The 20,313-nt window shown below is 39.3% G+C and overlaps 1 protein-coding gene across 1 annotated transcript in view; it reads right to left on the bottom strand.

Annotated features, from left to right (window-relative positions):
• The window catches only part of PTPN9 (protein tyrosine phosphatase non-receptor type 9), a 190,140-nt gene that overhangs the window by 159,769 nt on the left and 10,058 nt on the right, over window positions 1–20,313 (bottom strand). The window contains exon 2 of the mRNA XM_053717345.1: window positions 15,050–15,193. Within this exon, the coding sequence (XP_053573320.1) occupies window positions 15,050–15,193 (144 nt within the window). The remainder of the gene's footprint in view (window positions 1–15,049; window positions 15,194–20,313) is intronic.

The following is a 20,313-nucleotide window of genomic DNA, read 5'->3' as shown; positions in this document are numbered from 1 at the left end:
AAAAGAAAAAACATAATTTATGCTTACCTGATAAATTCCTTTCTTCTGTAGTGTGATCAGTCCACGGGTCATCATTACTTCTGGGATATTACTCCTCCCCAACAGGAAGTGCAAGAGGATTCACCCAGCAGAGCTGCATATAGCTCCTCCCCTCTACGTCACTCCCAGTCATTCGACCAAGGACCAACGAGAAAGGAAAAGCCAAGGGTGAAGTGGTGACTGGAGTATAAATTAAAAAATATTTACCTGCCTTAAAAACAGGGCGGGCCGTGGACTGATCACACTACAGAAGAAAGGAATTTATCAGGTAAGCATAAATTATGTTTTCTTCTGTTAAGTGTGATCAGTCCACGGGTCATCATTACTTCTGGGATACCAATACCAAAGCAAAAGTACACGGATGACGGGAGGGATAGGCAGGCTCTTTATACAGAAGGAACCACTGCCTGAAGAACCTTTCTCCCAAAAATAGCCTCCGATGAAGCAAAAGTGTCAAATTTGTAAAATTTGGAAAAAGTATGAAGCGAAGACCAAGTTGCAGCCTTGCAAATCTGTTCAACAGAGGCCTCATTCTTGAAGGCCCAAGTGGAAGCCACAGCTCTAGTAGAATGAGCTGTAATTCTTTCAGGAGGCTGCTGTCCAGCAGTCTCATAAGCTAAACGAATTATGCTACGAAGCCAAAAAGAAAGAGAGGTAGCGGAAGCTTTTTGACCTCTCCTCTGCCTGTAAGTAAAATTTTAGAGCACGGACTACATCCAGGTTGTGCAGTAGACGTTCCTTCTTTGAAGAAGGATTTGGGCATAAAGAAGGAACAACAATCTCTTGATTGATATTCCTGTTAGTAACTACCTTAGGTAAGAACCCAGGTTTAGTACGCAGGACTACCTTATCCGAATGAAAAATCAAATAAGGAGAATCACAATGTAAGGCTGATAATTCAGAGACTCTTCGAGCCGAGGAAATAGCCATTAAAAATAGAACTTTCCAAGATAACAACTTTATATCAATGGAATGAAGGGGTTCAAACGGAACGCCCTGAAAAACATTAAGAACAAGGTTTAGACTCCATGGTGGAGCAACAGTTTTAAACACAGGCTTAATCCTGGTCAAAGCCTGACAAAAAGCCTGGACGTCAGGAACTTCTGACAGACGTTTGTGTAACAGAATGGACAGAGCTGAGATCTGTCCCTTTAATGAACTAGCAGATAAACCCTTTTCTAAACCTTCTTGTAGAAAAGACAATATCCTAGGAATCCTAACCTTACTCCAAGAGTAACCTTTGGATTCACACCAATATAGGTATTTACGCCATATCTTATGGTAAATCCTTCTGGTAACAGGTTTCCTAGCCTGTATTAAGGTATCAATAACTGACTCAGAAAACCCACGTCTTGATAAAATCAAGCGTTCAATTTCCAAGCAGTCAGCTTCAGAGAAGTTAGATTTTGATGTTTGAAGGGACCCTGTATCAGAAGGTCCTGTTTCAGAGGTAGAGACCAAGGTGGACAGGATGACATGTCCACCAGGTCTGCATACCAAGTCCTGCGTGGCCACGCAGGTGCTATTAGAATCACTGATGCTCTCTCTTGTTTGATTCTGGCAATCAATCGCGGAAGCAACGGGAAGGGTGGAAACACGTAAGCCATCCTGAAGTCCCAAGGTGCTGTCAGAGCATCTATCAGGACTGCTCCTGGATCCCTGGATCTGGACCCGTAACGAGGAAGCTTGGCGTTCTGTCGAGACGCCATGAGATCTATCTCTGGTTTGCCCCAACGTCGAAGTATTTGGGCAAAGACCTCCGGATGAAGTTCCCACTCCCCCGGATGAAAAGTCTGACGACTTAAGAAATCCGCCTCCCAGTTCTCCACTCCCGGGATGTGGATTGCTGACAGGTGGCAAGAGTGAGACTCTGCCCAGAGAATTATCTTTGATACTTCCATCATAGCTAGGGAGCTTCTTGTCCCTCCCTGATGGTTGATGTAAGCTACAGTCGTGATGTTGTCCGACTGAAACCTGATGAACCCCCGAGTTGTCAACTGGGGCCAAGCCAGGAGGGCATTGAGAACTGCTCTCAATTCCAGAATGTTTATTGGCAGGAGACTCTCCTCCTGACTCCATTGTCCCTGAGCCTTCAGAGAATTCCAGACGGCACCCCAACCTAGAAGGCTGGCGTCTGTTGTTACAATTGTCCAGTCTGGTCTGCTGAATGGCATCCCCCTGGACAGATGTGGCAGAGAAAGCCACCATAGAAGAGAATTTCTGGTCTCTTGATCCAGATTCAGAGAAGGGGATAAGTCTGAGTAATCCCCATTCCACTGACTTAGCATGCACAGTTGCAGTGGTCTGAGGTGTAAGCGTGCAAAGGGTACTATGTCCATTGCCGCTACCATTAAGCCGATTCCCTCCATGCATTGAGCCACTGACGGGTGTTGAATGGAATGAAGGGTGCGGCAAGCACTTTGAAGTCTTGTTAGCCTGTCCTCTGTCAGGTAAATCTTCATTTCTACAGAATCTATAAGAGTCCCCAGGAAGGGAACTCTTGTGAGTGGAACGAGTGAACTTTTCTTTTCGTTCACCTTCCATCCATGTGAACTTAGAAATGCCAGCACTAACTCTGTATGAGACTTGGCAGTTTGAAAGCTTGAAGCTTGTATCAGAATGTCGTCTAGGTATGGAGCTACCGAGATTCCCTGCGGTCTTAGTACCGCCAGAAGAGCACCCAGAACCTTTGTGAAGATTCTTGGAGCTGTAGCCAATCCGAATGGAAGAGCCACAAACTGGTAATGCCTGTCTAGGAAGGCAAACCTTAGGTACCGATAATGATCTTTGTGAATCGGTATGTGAAGGTAAGTATCTTTTAAATCTACAGTGGTCATGTACTGACCCTCTTGGATCATAGGTAAAATTGTCCGAATAGTCTCCATCTTGAACGATGGAACTCTTAGGAATTTGTTTAGGATCTTTAAGTCCAGGATTGGTCTGAAAGTTCCCTCTTTTTTGGGAACCACAAACAGATTTGAGTAAAACCCCTGTCCCTGTTCCGATCGTGGAACTGGATGGATTACTCCCATTAACAAGAGCTCTTGTACGCAGCGTAGAAACGCCTCTTTCTTTGTCTGGATTGTTGACAATCTTGACAGATGAAATCTCTCTCTTGGAGGAGAGTATTTGAAGTCCAGAAGGTATCCCTGAGATATTATCTCTAGCGCCCAGGGATCCTGAACATCTCTTGCCCAAGCCTGGGCGAAGAGAGAAAGTCTGCCCCCCACTAGATCCGATCCCGGATCGGGGGCCCTCAATTCATGCTGTCTTAGGGGCAGCAGCAGGTTTCCTAGTCTGCTTGCCCTTGTTCCAGGACTGGTTAGGTTTCCAGCCTTGTCTGTAGCGAGCAACAGCTCCTTCCTGTTTTGGTGCAGAGGAAGTTGATGCTGCTCCAGCTTTGAAATTACGAAAGGAACGAAAATTAGACTGTCTAGTCTTGGCTTTGGCTTTGTCCTGAGGCAGGGCATGGCCTTTACCTCCTGTAATGTCAGCGATAATCTCTTTCAACCCGGGCCCGAATAAGGTCTGCCCTTTGAAAGGTATATTAAGCAATTTAGACTTAGAAGTAACATCAGCTGACCAGGATTTTAGCCACAGCGCCCTGCGTGCCTGAATGGCGAATCCTGAATTCTTCGCCGTAAGTTTAGTAAGATGTACTACGGCCTCCGAAATGAATGAATTAGCTAGTTTAAGGACTCTAAGCCTGTCCGTAATGTCGTCCAGAGTAGCTGAACCAATGTTCTCTTCCAGAGACTCAATCCAGAATGCCGCTGCAGCCGTGATCGGCGCAATGCATGCAAGGGGTTGCAATATAAAACCTTGTTGAACAAACATTTTCTTAAGGTAACCCTCTAACTTTTTATCCATTGGATCTGAAAAAGCACAGCTATCCTCCACCGGGATAGTGGTACGCTTAGCTAAGGTAGAAACTGCTCCCTCCACCTTAGGGACCGTTTGCCATAAGTCCCTTGTGGTGGCGTCTATTGGAAACATTTTTCTAAATATCGGAGGGGGTGAGAACGGCACACCGGGTCTATCCCACTCCTTAGTAACAATTTCAGTAAGTCTCTTAGGTATAGGAAAAACCTCAGTACTCGTCGGTACCGCAAAATATTTATCCAACCTACACATTTTCTCTGGTATTGCAACTGTGTTACAATCATTCAGAGCCGCTAACACCTCCCCTAGTAATACACGGAGGTTTTCCAGTTTAAATTTAACATTTGAAATATCTGAATCCAGTCTGTTTGGATCAGAACCGTCACCCACAGAATGAAGTTCTCCGTCCTCATGTTCTGCCACCTGTGACGCAGTGTCTGACATGGCCCTAATATTATCAGCGCACTCTGTTCTCACCCCAGAGTGATCACGCTTACCTCTTAGTTCTGGTAATTTAGCCAAAACCTCAGTCATAACAGTAGCCATATCCTGTAATGTGATTTGTAATGGCCGCCCAGATGTACTCGGCGCTACAATATCACGCACCTCCCTCTGAGCGGGAGATGTAGGTACTGACACGTGAGGCGAGTTAGTCGGCATAACTCTCCCCTCGTTGTTTGGTGAAATTTGTTCAATTTGTACAGATTGACTTTTATTTAAAGTAGCATCAATACAGTTAGTACATAAATTTCTATTGGGCTCCACTTTGGCATTGCAACAAATGACACAGGTATCATCCTCTGAATCAGACATGTTTAACACACTAGCAAATAAACTTGCAACTTGGAAATACAATTCAATTAGAATAATATTAAAACGTACTGTGCCTTTAAGAAGCACAGAAGATCTATGACAGTTGAAAATTAATAAATTGAAACAGTTATAGCCTCAATCCTTGTAAACAACACAACTTTAGCAAAGGTTTAATCCCATTAGCAAAGATAACAAATTCTGAAAGCAGGAAACAAATTACAGAATAAACGTTTTTTATCTCAGTCAAACTATAATTCTCACAGCTCTGCTGAGAGAAATTACCTCCCTCAAAATAAGTTTTGAAGACCCCTGAGCTCTGTAGAGATGAACCGGATCATGCAGGGAATACAATGAGTTGCTGACTGAAATATTTGATGCAGTAAAAGCGCCAAAAAAACGGCCCCTCCCCCTCACACACAGCAGTGAGGGAGAACAGAAACTGTCAGAAAAACAGATTAAGCAACTGCCAAGTGGAAAAATAGTGCCCAAACATTTATTCACTCAGTACCTCAGTAAATGAAAACGATTTTACATTCCAGCAAAAACGTTAAACATAATCTCTAGTTATTAAACAGCTTTATGTATTTCTTACAGTGTAATTCTAGTGAAGTACCATTCCCCAGAATACTGAAGTGTAAAGTATACATACATGACATTATATCGGTATGGCAGGATTTTCTCATCAATTCCATTGTCAGAAAATAAAAACTGCTACATACCTCTATGCAGATTCATCTGCCCGCTGTCCCCTGATCTGAAGTTTACCTCTCCTCAGATGGCCGAGAAACAGCAATATGATCTTAACTACTCCGGCTAAAATCATAACAAAAACTCTGGTAGGTTCTTCTTCAAACTCTGCCAGAGAGATAATAACACACTCCGGTGCTATTTTAAAATAACAAACTTTTGATTGAAGATATAAAACTAAGTATAATCACCATAGTCCTCTCACACATCCTATCTAGTCGTTGGGTGCAAGAGAATGACTGGGAGTGACGTAGAGGGGAGGAGCTATATGCAGCTCTGCTGGGTGAATCCTCTTGCACTTCCTGTTGGGGAGGAGTAATATCCCAGAAGTAATGATGACCCGTGGACTGATCACACTTAACAGAAGAAAAAGCATCAAAGTAAAACTGAGGTTGATTTCATAACTTTACACGCACTTCATAGACTTTATTCTATATACTAGAATGAGGTGATACTGTTTTGACTAATGCATTATCTTTACCATGTGTCTCACCTACAAATATTTGCAATAATATGTTCACGTTTTATCTTTTGAAACCTTAATAAAAATATTTTTAAAAAAAAAGCATAAATCCATTTACTATTTTTCTGAATTCTAAGAACACATTTTGATCAGGATTCATATGATTCAGAAACCACCTTAAGTGGGTTTAAGGAACTGGGCTAAGAACTATTATTTAAAGAGAAGACCAAAAAAAGCAGAGCAGCTGGATAGACCTGTTATGAAGCTACTCGTCTGTATGAGCTAACACACAAAAAGAAGCCAGAAAGATGCCTCCTACAATTGGTGAAAGGTAAAGGTCATCAAAACTTTCAGGACCAAGAGTAAATCCTATTGAGGCACATAAGACTTACACCTAAGATGTATCTAAATAACTGCTAAAAAAACAAATTGCATATCTAACATTATTTAGAGAACTGGAAATGAGGTCTTTTACAAAACCATTATGTGCATAAAACCCAAAATTGAAATAAAATATTAATTTTGATTTAAAAAAAACAAACAACTTTTTTTTGCAACACAGAGTAGCAAAAAAACATAATTTATGTAACAACTTACCTGATAAATTCATTTCTTTCATATTGGCAAGAGTCCATGAGCTAGTGACGTATGGGATATACATTCCTACCAGGAGGGGCAAAGTTTCCCAAATCTCAAAATGCCTATAAATACACCCCTCACCACACCCACAATTCAGTTTAATGAATAGCCAAGTAGTGGGGTGATAAAGAAAGGAGTAAAAAGTATCAACAAAGGAATTTGGAAATAATTGTGCTTTATACAAAAAATCATAACCACCATAAAAAGGGTGGGCCTCATGGACTCTTGCCAATATGAAAGAAATTAATTTATAAGGTAAGTTCTTACATAAATTATGTTTTCTTTCATGTAATTGGCAAGAGTCCATGAGCTAGTGACGTATGGGATATCAATACCCAAGATGTGGAACTCCACGCAAGAGTCACTAGAGAGGGAGGGATAAAATAAAAAACTGCTATTTTCCGCTGAAAAAATAATCCACAACCCAAGTTATAAGTTTATTCTTTTAATGACAAGAAAAACTTAAAACATCAGCAGAAGAATCAAACTGAAACAGCTGCCTGAAGAACTTTTCTACCAAAAACTGCTTCTGAAGAAGCAAATACATCAAAACAGTAGAATTTAGTAAATGTATGCAAAGAGGACCAAGTTGCTGCTTTGCAAATCTGATCAACTGAAGCTTCATACTTAAAAGCCCACGAAGTGGAGACTGATCTAGTAGAATGAGCTGTAATTCTCTGAGGCGGGGTCTTACCTGACTCCAAATAAGCTGAATGAATCAAAAGCTTTAACCAAGAAGCCAAGGAAATAGCAGAAGCCTTCTGAACTTTCCTAGGACTCGAAAATATAACAAATAACTAGAAGTCTTCCTGAAATCTTAGCTTCAGCATAATAATATTTTAAAGCTCTTACCACATCCAAAGAATGTAAGGATCTTTCCAAATAATTCTTAGGATTAGGACACAAGGAAGGGACAACAATTTCTCTACTAATGTTGTTAGAATTCACAACCTTAGGAAAAATTCAAATGAAGTCCGCAAAACCACCTTATCCTGATGAAAAATCAGAAAAGGAGATTCACAAGAAAGAGCAGATAGCTCAGAAACTCTTCTAGCAGAAGAGATAGCCAAAAGGAACAACACTTTCCAAGAAAGTAGTTTAATGTCCAAAGAATGCATAGGCTCAAATGGACCTGAGGAAGCGGTCAAGGTAGACCGGGAAACGCGTTGTGATATATGTTTATGAAATAAACATTTGTTTTTAACCATATCTTTATCACGGCTGAGTGATATATGTTTAGGAATCGTTTTTTATTAACAAACACTTGACATCCGATCATAGCTACCAGCCCACCTGGTTTGGGCATCTCTCTTATTACAAACACAGCGAGAGAAAGGAGCAGGTGAAAGGGTTCAAGCTGCAAATTGCTGCAGATCGTACACAGCACTAGGAGTACACTTTGAGGACGAGAGACCAGCTACCTGGACAGCTGTTAATGCTCCAGAAAGCCGTTGTAGCACTTCTCAAGTGCTTTACTTCTCGTAAGTACCATTCATGTGTGGGGAGTGAACAACTTTAAACACAGATTCACACTATGTTGGCGCCTTCTTCTTTCTTGTATTCTATTCAAATGGAGGCGCCTGTAACGCCTTCAAAACCAAATTAAGACTCCAAGGAGGAGAAATTGATTTAATGACAGGCTTAATACGAACTAAAGCCTGTACAAAACAGTGAATATCAGGAAGTTTAGCAATCTTTCTGTGAAATAAAACAGAAAGAGCAGAGATTTGTCCCTTCAAGGAACTTGCTGACAAACCTTTATCCAAACCATCCTGAAGAAACTGTAAAACTCTCGGAATTCTAAAAGAATGCCAAGAGAATTTATGAGAAGAACACCATGAAATGTAAGTCTTCCAAACTCGATAATAAATCTTTCTAGAGACAGATTTACGAGCTTGTAACATAGTATTAATCACTGAGTCAGAGAAACCTCTATGACTTAGCACTAAGCGTTCAATTTCCATACCTTCAAATTTAATGATTTGAGATCCTGATGGAAAAATGGACCTTGAGACAGCATTAATCACTGAGTCAGAGAAACCTCTATGACTTAGCACTAAGCGTTCAATTTCCATACCTTCAAATTTAATGATTTGAGATCCTGATGGAAAAATGGACCTTGAGACAGTAGGTCCGGCCTTAACGGAAGTGGCCAAGGTTGGCAACTGGACATCCGAACAAGATCCGCATACCAAAACCTGTGTGGCCATGCTGGAACCACCAGCAACACAAACGATTGTTCCATGATGATTTTGGAGATCACTCTTGGAAGAAGAACTAGAGGCGGAAAGATGTAAGCAGGTTGATAACACCATGGAAGTGTCAGCGCATCCACTGCTTCCGCCTGAACATCCCTGGACCTGGACAGGTATCTGGAAATTTTCTTGTTTAGATGAGAGGTCATCAGATCTATTTCTGGAAGACCCCACATCTGAACAATCTGAGAAAACACATCTGGATGGAGAGACCACTCCCCCGGATGTAAAGTCTGACGGCTGAGATAATCCGCCTCCCAATTGTCTACACCTAGGATATGCACTGCAGAGATTAGACAGGAACTAGATTCCGCCCAAGCAAGTATCCGCGATACTTCTTTCATGGCTTGGGGACTGTGAGTCCCACCCTGATGATTGACATATGCCACAGTTGTGATATTGTCTGTCTGAAAGCAAATGAACGGTTCTCTCTTCAACAGAGGCCAAAACTGAAGAGCTTTGAGAATTGCACGGAGTTCTAAAATATAGATTGGTAATCTCGCCTCTTGAGATTTCCAAACCCCTTGTGCTGTCAGAGATCCCCAAACAGCTCCCCAACCTGAAAGACTTGCATCTGTAGTTATCACAGTCCAGGGTTGGCCGAACAAAAGAAGCCCCTTGAACTAAACGCTGGAGATTTAACCACCACGTCAGAAGGTGTTGAACATTGGGATTTAAGGATATTAATTGTGATATCTTTGTATAATCCCTGCACCATTGATTCAGCATACAAAGCTGGAGAGGTCTCATGTGAAAACGAGCAAAAGGAATCACGTCCGATGCTGCAGTTATGAGGCCTAAAACTTCCATGCACATAGCCACTGAAGGGAATGATTGAGACTGAAGGTGCCGACAGGCTGTAAAAAATTTCAAACGTCTCTTGTCTGTTAGAGACAGAGTCATGGACACTGAATTTATCTGGAAACCTAAAAAGGTGACCCCTGTCTGAGGAATCAAGAAACTTTTTGGTAAATTGATCCTCCAACCATGTTTCCGAAGAAACAACACTAGTTGATTCGTGTGAGATTCTGCAGAACGTAAAGACTGAGCTAGTACCAAGATATCGTCCAAATAAGGAAACACCGCAATACCCTGTTCTCTGATTACAGAGAGTAGGGCACCTAGAACCTTTGAAAATATTCTTGGAACTGTTGCTAGGCCAAATGGAAGAGCAACAAATTGGTAATGCTTGTCTAGAAAAGAGAATCTCGGGAACTGATAATGTTCTGGATGAATCGGAATATGAAGGTATGCATCCTGCAACTCTATTGAGGACATATAATGTCCTCGCTGAACAAAAGGCAGAATAGTTCTTATAGTCAACATCTTGAAAGTTGGTACTCTTACATAACAATTCAAAATTTTCAGATCCAGAACTGGTCTGAATGAATTTTCCTTCTTTGGGACAATGAATAGATTTGAATAAAACCCCAGACCCTGTTCCTGAAATGGAACTGGCATGATTACCCCTGAAAACTCCAGGTCTGAAACACACTTCAGGAAAGCCTGAGCTTTTACTGGATTTGCTGGGATGCGTGAGAGAAAAAAAATCTTCTCACAGGAGGTCTTACTCTGAATCCTATTTGATACCCTTGAGAGACAATGCTCTGAATGCATTGATTTTGGACAGAATTTATCCAAATATCTTTGAAAAACCTTAATCTGCCCCCTACCAGCTGAGCTGGAATGAGGGCCGCACCTTCATGCGGACTTAGGGGCTGACTTTGGTTTAAATGGCTTGGATTTATTCCAATTTGAGGAAGGCTTTCAATTGGAAACAGATTCCTTGGGGGAAGGATTAGATTTGTGTTCCTTATTTTGACAAAAGGAACGAAAACGGTTAGAAGCCTTAGATTTACCCTTAGGTTTTTTATCCTGAGGCAGAAAAATTCCCTTTCCCCCAGTAACAGCTGAAATAATAGAATCCAACTGAGAACCAAATAAATTATTACCTTGGAAAGAAAGAGATAGTAATCTAGACTTAGATGTCATAGCAGCATTCCAAGAATTAAGCCACAAAGCTCTTCTAGCTAAAATAGCTAAAGACATGGATCTAACATCAATTTTGATAATATCAAAAATGGCATCACAAATAAAATGATTAGCATGTTGCAGTAAGCAAACAATGCTAGATATGTCAGAATCCAATTCTTGCTGCACTAAATTTTCCAACCAAAAAGTTGATGCAGCCACAACATCAGCCAAAGAGAAGAGAAGATGACCTGAATATAAATAGGCTTTCCTTAGATAAGATTCAAGCTTCCTATCTAAAGGATCCTTAAAGGAATTACTATCATCCATAGGAATAGTGGTACGTTTAGCAAGAGTAGAAATAGCCCCATCAACTTTGGGGACTTTTTCCCAAAACTCTATAGAAATTGCATCAGGAATAGGAAAAACCTCTGGAGTAACCACAGGAGGTTTAAAAACAGCATTTAAACGTTAACTAGACTTAACGTCAAGTGGACTGGTTTCCTCAATATCGAAAGTAATTAACACTTCTTTTAATAAAGAACGAATATACTCCATTTTAAATAAATAAGTAGATTTGTCAGTGTCAATATCTGAGGAAGGATCTTCTGTATCAGATAGATCCTCATCAGAGGAGGATAAATCATTAGGTTGTCGGTCATTTGAAATTTAATCAACTGAGTGAGAAGTTTTAAAAGACCTTTTAAGTTTATTAGAAGGTGGAAATGCAGACAAAACCTTCTGAATAGAATCAGTAACAAATTCTTTAAAATTCATAGGTATATCATGTACATTAGAAGTTGAAGGAACTGCAACTGCCAGTGTACTATTACTGATGGACACATTATCTGCATGTAAAAGTTTATCATGACAACTATTACAAATGACATTTGGAGATATAATTTCCACAATCTTACAACAAATGCACTTAGCTTTGGTAGTACCGATGTCAGGCAACAAAGTTCCAACAGATACTTCTGAGGCAGGATCAGATTGAGACATCTTGCAAAAATGTAAAAGAAAAAGCAAAATTATCAATTTCCTTATATGACAGTTTCAGGAATGGGAAAAAATGCAAATAGCATAGCCCTCTTACATAGAAAAAGGCAAGAGGCAAACAGCAAATGGGTATTAAATTAATGAAAAATTTGGCGCCAAGTATGATGCAAAACGTAAATGAAAATTTTTTGGTGCCAACAATATCCGGAAATAACAAACTTGCGTCAACGGACGTACTTTTCACGCCAAAAAATTCTTGCACCAAAAATAACGCAATAAAGTCTAGCATTTGGCACACCCGCGGGCCTAGTACTGCCCGCAATTTTCAAGACAAAATGTAGTCAATTTGAAAAAAGACTAAACCCCAAGTAAGAAAAATATTTCTTAATATTTTTATATTCCCAAAATATGAAACTGACAGTCTGCAAAAGGAAATATATTTGCCATGAGTCAGGTTCATGTAAGTACAATACATATATTTAGAACTTTATATAAATGGATAAAGTGCCAAACCATAGCTGGGGTGTCTTAAGCAATAAAAAACATACTTACCGAAAGACAGCCATCCACATATAGCAGATAGCCAAACTAATACTGAAACAGTTATCAGTAGAGGTAATGGTATATGAGAGTATATCGTCGATCTGAAAAGGGAGGTAGGAGATGAATCTCTACGACTGATAACAGAGAACCTATGAAATAGATCTCCCGTGAGGAAAACCATTGCATTCAATAGGTGATACTCCCTTCACATCCCTCTGACATTCGCTGTACTCTGAGAGGAATCGGGCTTCAAAATGCTGAGAAGTGCCTATCAACGTAGAAATCTTAGCACAAACTTTACTTCACCACCTCCAAAGTTTGTAAAACTGAATTGTGGGTGTGGTGAGGGGTGTATTTATAGGCATTTTGAGGTTTGGGAAACTTTGCCCCTCCTGGTAGGATTGTATATCCCATATGTCACTATCTCATGGACTCTTGCCAATTACATGAAAGAAATAGCAATAACATGTATTCCAATGTTATGAATAGCTTTTACTGTGCAGGAAGCATATTTATATATGCCTTATACATTCTTATTTAAACACTGTACCTGTTTAGTGACCCAACTGTGTCATATTAGTCAGTGATTGTGCAAATTGAGTCACTGCTGACAATATATGCTCTCTGAGTAGCTGATGTTTGAATGCAGGTGCATGGTGCAAATATACATATTCTCAATGCACACGGGCAATCTTTAATAGAAGCATATTTGCTAATATAGGTATACTGGAAAATAATGCTTCTTTTCAAGACTTATGTTTAACAACAGAATAGAAAGAAATGTCATGTGACTGCATCCATGCCGAAAAGATATCCCAAACAAAACAGGAAACTGAAGATGTAGACACTCTGTAAGTTCACAAAAAAAGTGATATCCACTATAAGCAGTCCAAACTTTTTTAAATGAAGCCACCCATTGGGCAATTTATCTGGTATCAGGCTTGTATAAAGAGCAGTATTCATTAGTATGGATGACGCTTATATAGAACGTGAGGGAAACACAAGAAACCCCATTTTATGGCCAAGGCATCTATTAAATACACTCTCTGCATCGGACATCGATGGTCAGATCGTTGGTGGGTGGGAGACGTTGCAGGGAGGCGGGTGGGCGGCCATAGATGGGGGAAGTTCGTTGCAGGTGGGCGGGTTCAAGTGCGGGGTGCCGGGAGTGCGCAAGCACGGGGGCGGGTGGAAATGGTACAATTTTATTTAGCTGAGGATAAGGTGGGAGAGAGGAGGGGGGTTGGCTATTGAGGGGGGGCAGCTACACTACAGAAAACCATTAAAAATAAAAAAATAAACATTTTATGGCAAACTGGGTACTGGCAGACAGCTGTTAGTACCCAAGATGGTGCACAATAAAGTAGAGGGGGAGGGTTAGCGAGCTGTTTGGGTGGGGGGGGGGATTCTACACAAAAGAATGTTAGGTTTTTAAAGAAAAAAAAAGGGATACCTTTTATTTTAGTACTGGCAGACATTCTGCCAGTACTTAAGATGGCGGGGACAATTGTGGGGTGGGGGAGGGAAGAGAGCTGTTTGGGAGGGATCAGGGGGTGGGATGCGTCAGGTGGGAGGCTGATCTCTACTCTAAAGCTAAAATTAACCCTACAAGCTAACTAATTAACCCCTTCACTGCTGGGCATAATACACGTGTGGTGCGCAGCAGCACTTAGCGGCCTTCTAATTACCATAAAGCAACGCCAAAGCGATATAAAATCAATTTCTGAAAATAAGTATTTCTGAACAAAGGGGATCCCAGAGAAGCATTTATTGCACAAACTGTTTGTAAATCATTTCAGTGAGAGACCTCAAATTGTGAAAAAGTGAAAGATTTTTTTTATTTGATCGCATTTGGCGGTAAAATGGTAGCATGAAATATAGCAAAATAGGCCAATAGATCAATACTTTGGGTTGTCTTCTAAAAAAAAAAATAGATGTCATGGGATATTCAGGGATTCCTGACAGATATCAGTGTTCCAATGTAACGATCGCTAATTATGAAAAAAAGTGGTTTGGAAATAGCAAAGTGTTACTTGTATTTATTGCCCTATAACTTGCAAAAAAAGCAAAGAACATGTAAACATTGGGTATTTCTAAACTCAGGACAAAATTTAGAAACTATTTAGCATGAGTGTTTTTTGGTGGTTGTAAATGTATAACAGATTTTGGGGGTCAGAGTTAAAAAAAGTGTGTTTTTTTCCATCATATTTTATACTTTTTTTTATAGTAGTATTAGGATATGATGAAAATAATGGTATCTTCAGAAAGACAATTTAATGGCGAGAAAAACTGTATATAATATGTGTGGGTACAGTAAATGAGTAAGAGGAAAATTACAGCTAAACACAAACACAGCAGAAATGTAAAAATAGCCTTGGTCCCAAACGGTCAGAAAATGGAAAAGTCCTGTGGTCCTTAAGGGGTTAAAGAGGGAGATCATGTCATATGCAGAGAGAGATACAATATAAGAGAAAATGCTTATTATTAAAAAAAAAAAAAGGGCAAGATAAGTTACAAACTGGAGGTAGAGGTGGATATAATGTATACAGAGTATGTTATATAGAGGGAATACAGTGTATCTGACTAGGCAAAGTAACTTAACAAAGAAGGAAGATATGTATGTATGACACAGAAAGAAATTACTATGTAACAAATAAATTGTATGTTTAGCTTGACAATAAGTGTACAAATAGCTCACTCTGTATGAGTGGAACAATTCAATTGCTCGAACTACATCAAACTTTCTTGCCATCAGGAACTTCACAGCAACATCCCAGGAGAGGGGGGACACAGAGTGAGAGGATGTCCAGGAATTCATCTCCTGCAGGAACTGTTGAGTGGCCTGAACAAGAGACGGAATGAGAAAGAACTTGTGAGAAAAAGAGGTGAAGGGGAGAAATACATCTATCACTTGATGACATGATATGCTAGTAGTTTGCATTATAGTAGTAGCTTTCATTATATAGTAGGTACATACACATTCTAACATTCTGATGCAAAAATGATTTGTGCATATAACTTGCAAACTAGCAAATCGGACCCTAACTAACTACATGTTTAAAGAGGCATTAAACACAAAATACATTTTATAATGGCAGAATTAAGGCTATTCTAGTCATGGGACCTGCTATGTTGAAATCTAGCTTTCACTCCATTCCTTTGCTGATGTGTTTGCACATGTGCAGCAACTCCTTCAATAACTGCAATGAAACCAAAGTTCCAAAATGGTGGCACCTATAATTAGAGGTAGGTATATAAAATGCAATTAGTGTTTAATCTCTGTTTAACTGCAGCAAAATGAAGTAAATGCATAGGTAAAGCTTCACTAAAAGTAACACGCACATGAGCATTAAACAGGTCGTGCAAATACTGATTGCAGCTTCACAGCAGAACAAAGCAGTAAGCCAATGCTTGCAATTACTGAACATTACTTTACCTGTAAGTTTAACCCCTTTGTGGGAATTAAACACATAGTTAGCTAGGGTACGTTTTGCAAAAAGGTGCATGCTCTTAAAGGGACACTAAACCCACAATGTTTCTTTCATGATTCAGGTAGAGAATATAATTTTAAAAAACATCCCATTTTACTTATATTATCTAGTTTGCTTAATTCTTTAGATATCCTTTGTTGAAGAAATAGCAATGCACATGGGTGAGCCAATCACACGAGGCATCTACAGGGAGTGCAGAATTATTAGGCAAATGAGTATTTTGACCAAATCATCCACTTTATGCATGTTGTCTTACTCCAAGCTGTATAGGCTCGAAAGCCTACTACCAATTAAGCATATTAGGTGATGTGCATCTCTGTAATGAGAAGGGGTGTGGTCTAATGACATCAACACCCTATATCAGGTGTGCATAATTATTAGGCAACTTCCTTTCCTTTGGCAAAATGGGTCAAAAGAAGGACTTGACAGGCTCAGAAAAGTCAAAAATAGTGAGATATCTTGCAGAGGGATGCAGCACTCTTAAAATTGCAAAGCTTCTGAAGCGTGATCATCGAACAATCAAGCATTTCATTCAAAATAGTCAACAGGGTCACAAGAAGCGTGTGGAAAAACCAAGGCACAAAATAACTGCCCATGAACTGAGAAAAGTCAAGCGTGCAGCTGCCAAGATGCCACTTGCCACCAGTTTCGCCATATTTCAGAGCTGCAACATCACTGGAGTGCCCAAAAGCACAAGGTGTGCAATACTCAGAGACATGGCCAAGGTAAGAAAGGCTGAAAGACGACCACCACTGAACAAGACACACAAGCTGAAATGTCAAGACTGGGCCAAGAAATATCTCAAGACTGATTTTTCTAAGGTTTTATGGACTGATGAAATTAGAGTGAGTCTTAATGGGCCAGATGGATGGGCCCGTGGTTGGATTGGTAAAGGGCAGAGAGCTCCAGTCCGACTCAGACGCCAGCAAGGTGGAGGTGGTGTACTGGTTTGGGCTGGTATCATCAAAGATGAGCTTGTGGGTCCTTTTCGGGTTGAGGATGGAGTCAAGCTCAACTCCCAGTCCTACTGCCAGTTTCTGGAAGACACCTTCTTCAAGCAGTGGTACAGGAAGAAGTCTGCATCCTTCAAGAAAAACATGATTTTCATGCAGGACAATGCTCCATCACACGCGTCCAAGTACTCCACAGCGTGGCTGGCAAGAAAGGGTATAAAAGAAGAAAATCTAATGACATGGCCTCCTTGTTCACCTGATCTGAACCCCATTGAGAACCTGTGGTCCATCATCAAATGTGAGATTTACAAGGAGGTAAAACAGTACACCTCTCTGAACAGTGTCTGGGAGGCTGTGGTTGCTGCTGCACGCAATGTTGATGGTGAACAGATCAAAACACTGACAGAATCCATGGATGGCAGGCTTTTGAGTGTCCTTGCAAAGAAAGGTGGCTATATTGGTCACTGATTTGTTTTTGTTTTGTTTTTGAATGTCAGAAATGTATATTTGTGAATGTTGAGATGTTATATTGGTTTCACTGGTAAAAATAAATAATTGAAATGGGTATATATTTGTTTTTTGTTAAGTTGCCTAATAATTATGCACAGTAATAGTCACCTGCACACACAGATATCCCCCTAAAATAGCTAAAACTAAAAACAAACTAAAAACTACTTCCAAAAATATTCAGCTTTGATATTAATGAGTTTTTTGGGTTTATTGAGAACATGGTTGTTGTTCAATAATAAAATTAATCCTCAAAAATACAACTTGCCTAATAATTCTGCACTCCCTGTATATGCAGCCACCAATCAGAAGCTACTGAGCCTATCTAGATATGCATTTCAGCAAAGGATATCAAGAGAATGAAGCAAATTAGATAATAGAAGTAAATTAGAAAGTTGTTTAAAATGAAATGCTCTTTCTAAATCATGACAGAAAAAAAATTGGGTTTCATATCCCTTTAAGAATGAATGATTTTTGCATCAGAATGTTACTGTTAACAAAATTATTTAACATTTTCTTTTGAAAAGAGTGATTAATTTAATTTTTTTGAGGCAGAAGCCTAATTTCCTATATAACTTCTTTTGTCTGGCTTTTGAATATATATAAGTCTAAGGGCTTGATGATCAAAGATTATCCTGCTTGGACAGAAATTGTAGTGCAGACTTCACAAAGGCTGAACTCACCAAATGATCAAAGAAAAAGGGCAGAACTCTCCAACACTGCGAGATATCTCTCATGTATGTATGTATGTATGTATGTATGTATCGGAAGGAGAGACAAGCCCAAAGCAATATAGAACTGCATGATATGAGAGAGTTTTGTTACACTTACACTTTGTGCATTGTATTTTATATTACTTTACACTTCAGATTGGGTCCCTTCAGTATTATTGCATTTACACTTTCTATTTTGTACTTTAATACATTTAGATTTATAGTTAGATCCAGCAGTTTCTGTGTTACATTGTCAAATTAGGATTATACTTTGTGTATCTTTATTTCTGTGTATCTTTTACAACTTACATTGCACTTGGTATTTTCTCTATTGTATTAAAAAAAAAAAAAAAAAAAAAAAAAAAAAGACAGCTTCAGAAAGTGGGAGGCACAGGGGGTGTTCCCTGGGCTGAAATGGGGAGTTCCCAGGGTATGCCTGAAGCTCTCTTACAAAGTCTTGTGAAATGTGGTAAACATTTTAAAAAAGGGACAGTCTACTTGAAAAGCTTTATTGTTTAATAAGATAGATAGATAACCCCTTTATTACCCGTTCCCCAGTTTTGCATAACCAACACTGTTATATTAATATACCGTTTACCTCAAATTCCCTGCGCTCTACCGCCCACTTCAAAAGCCAATTTTTCTGTGAGATAACAGTTTGAACTGTTGTCCAATCAGCGCTCTCCCCATATGGCACTTTTGTTGTAGCTATACTGCTGATTGGACAACAATTCGCTCACAGACAAATTTACTTTTGAAGTGGGCGGCAGAGCGCAGGGTATTTGAATTTCATATCTATATTAAAAAGTAAGTTTTAGCGCATATTCGTTACAACTGTTGAATCAAACTCCATCTAAAATATCACTAACATTCCAGATCTGATTTATAAAAAGGAGAGTTTACCATCACTTTAAATTATTATTGATGCAAACTGAGCCTTTATACCAGCCCCATGTGTTTTCCAGTTACCTTCTCTCTGCCAGGACGATAGCTCACAAGGTAATAAATCTATTGGACGATAGCTCACAAGGTAATAAACCTATTGTCCTATTGGAGATAGAGTGATATCTTTCCATTACAACCACAGGACATACAGTGACTGTGTTTATATCATAGTGGAATATATACCATCTCACTTTGATATTTAGGTTGCTTTGTTTTACTATTTCTCATGTGTTGCACTAGCACTTATTAGAGCTGTACATTTAGGTAATTACCTAGGCCAGATTATTCAATAGATATTAGCTGTATATTTCTGCTTGGGAGACAACCCAATATGCATACTTTTATTATTATATGATACTTATCTGTTTTAATTAAAATTGTTTTATACATCCTCTGTGATCCCAATTTGCAGCTTTTAGTTAGCGCTTTTATCTATTTGTTTGCATTTGTAATTTATAGTTTAACTGGAGGGGTTATTCTGAGAACAGCAGATTAGGTATCTTTATCACTAGGCGCATCTATTTTTCCATTTGCACATTTTCCAGTTACCTTCTCTCTCATGTGAAATTCTGTATCCCAGAGAGTTTCATTACTTTCTAAGGAAGGCATCTCTCTGGAACGTCCAAGTTACACTGTTTTCTTATAGAGTTTAGCCCCTGTGAAGTCTGCACTATAATTTCTCTCCAAACTAGAGAATCTTTGTTTATCGGGCAAGTAATGAAGCCCTCTGGGAAACAGAAGCGGTCAGTTTTTCAGTCTTATTTTAAAAGAAGAAATACAAAAGTGCAATATAATTGTAAAGGATACACATAAACATAAAAAGTATGATCCTAAGTTGTTAAAGTTACACAGAAACTGTAAAAGCATAATCAATATTTGTAAAATCACAATACTAAATACACTGCTGTATACAAATTCAAATACAAAATAGGAAGTGCAAATGGATACTGAACCCAGTTTATTTATTTCAAGATTCAGATGCAATTTTAAGCAACTTTCTAATTTACTCCTATTATCAATTTTTCTTCATTCTCTTGGTATCTTTATTTGAAAAAGATGGAATGTAAGCTTGTGAGCTGGCCCATCTTTGGTTCAGAACCTGGGTAACGCTTAATGATTGGTGGCTAAATGTAGCCACCAATCAGCAAGTGCTATCCAGGTTCTGAACCAAAAATGGACCGGCGGCTCCTTTGCTAACATTCAAGCTTTTTCAAATAAAGATACCAAAACAACGAAGAAAAATTGATAATAGGACTAAATTAGAAAGTTACTTAAAAGGGAGAGGAAACACAAAAATTTCTTTCATGATTTGGATAGAACATACAATTACAAAGAATTTTCCAATTTACTTCT

This window comes from Bombina bombina, chromosome 6 (assembly GCF_027579735.1).
Source record: "Bombina bombina isolate aBomBom1 chromosome 6, aBomBom1.pri, whole genome shotgun sequence".
NCBI classification, from domain to species: Eukaryota; Metazoa; Chordata; class Amphibia; order Anura; family Bombinatoridae; genus Bombina; species Bombina bombina.
The sequence above is the reverse complement of the archived record's forward strand: the minus strand, read 5'-3'. Positions and strand labels throughout refer to the sequence as shown.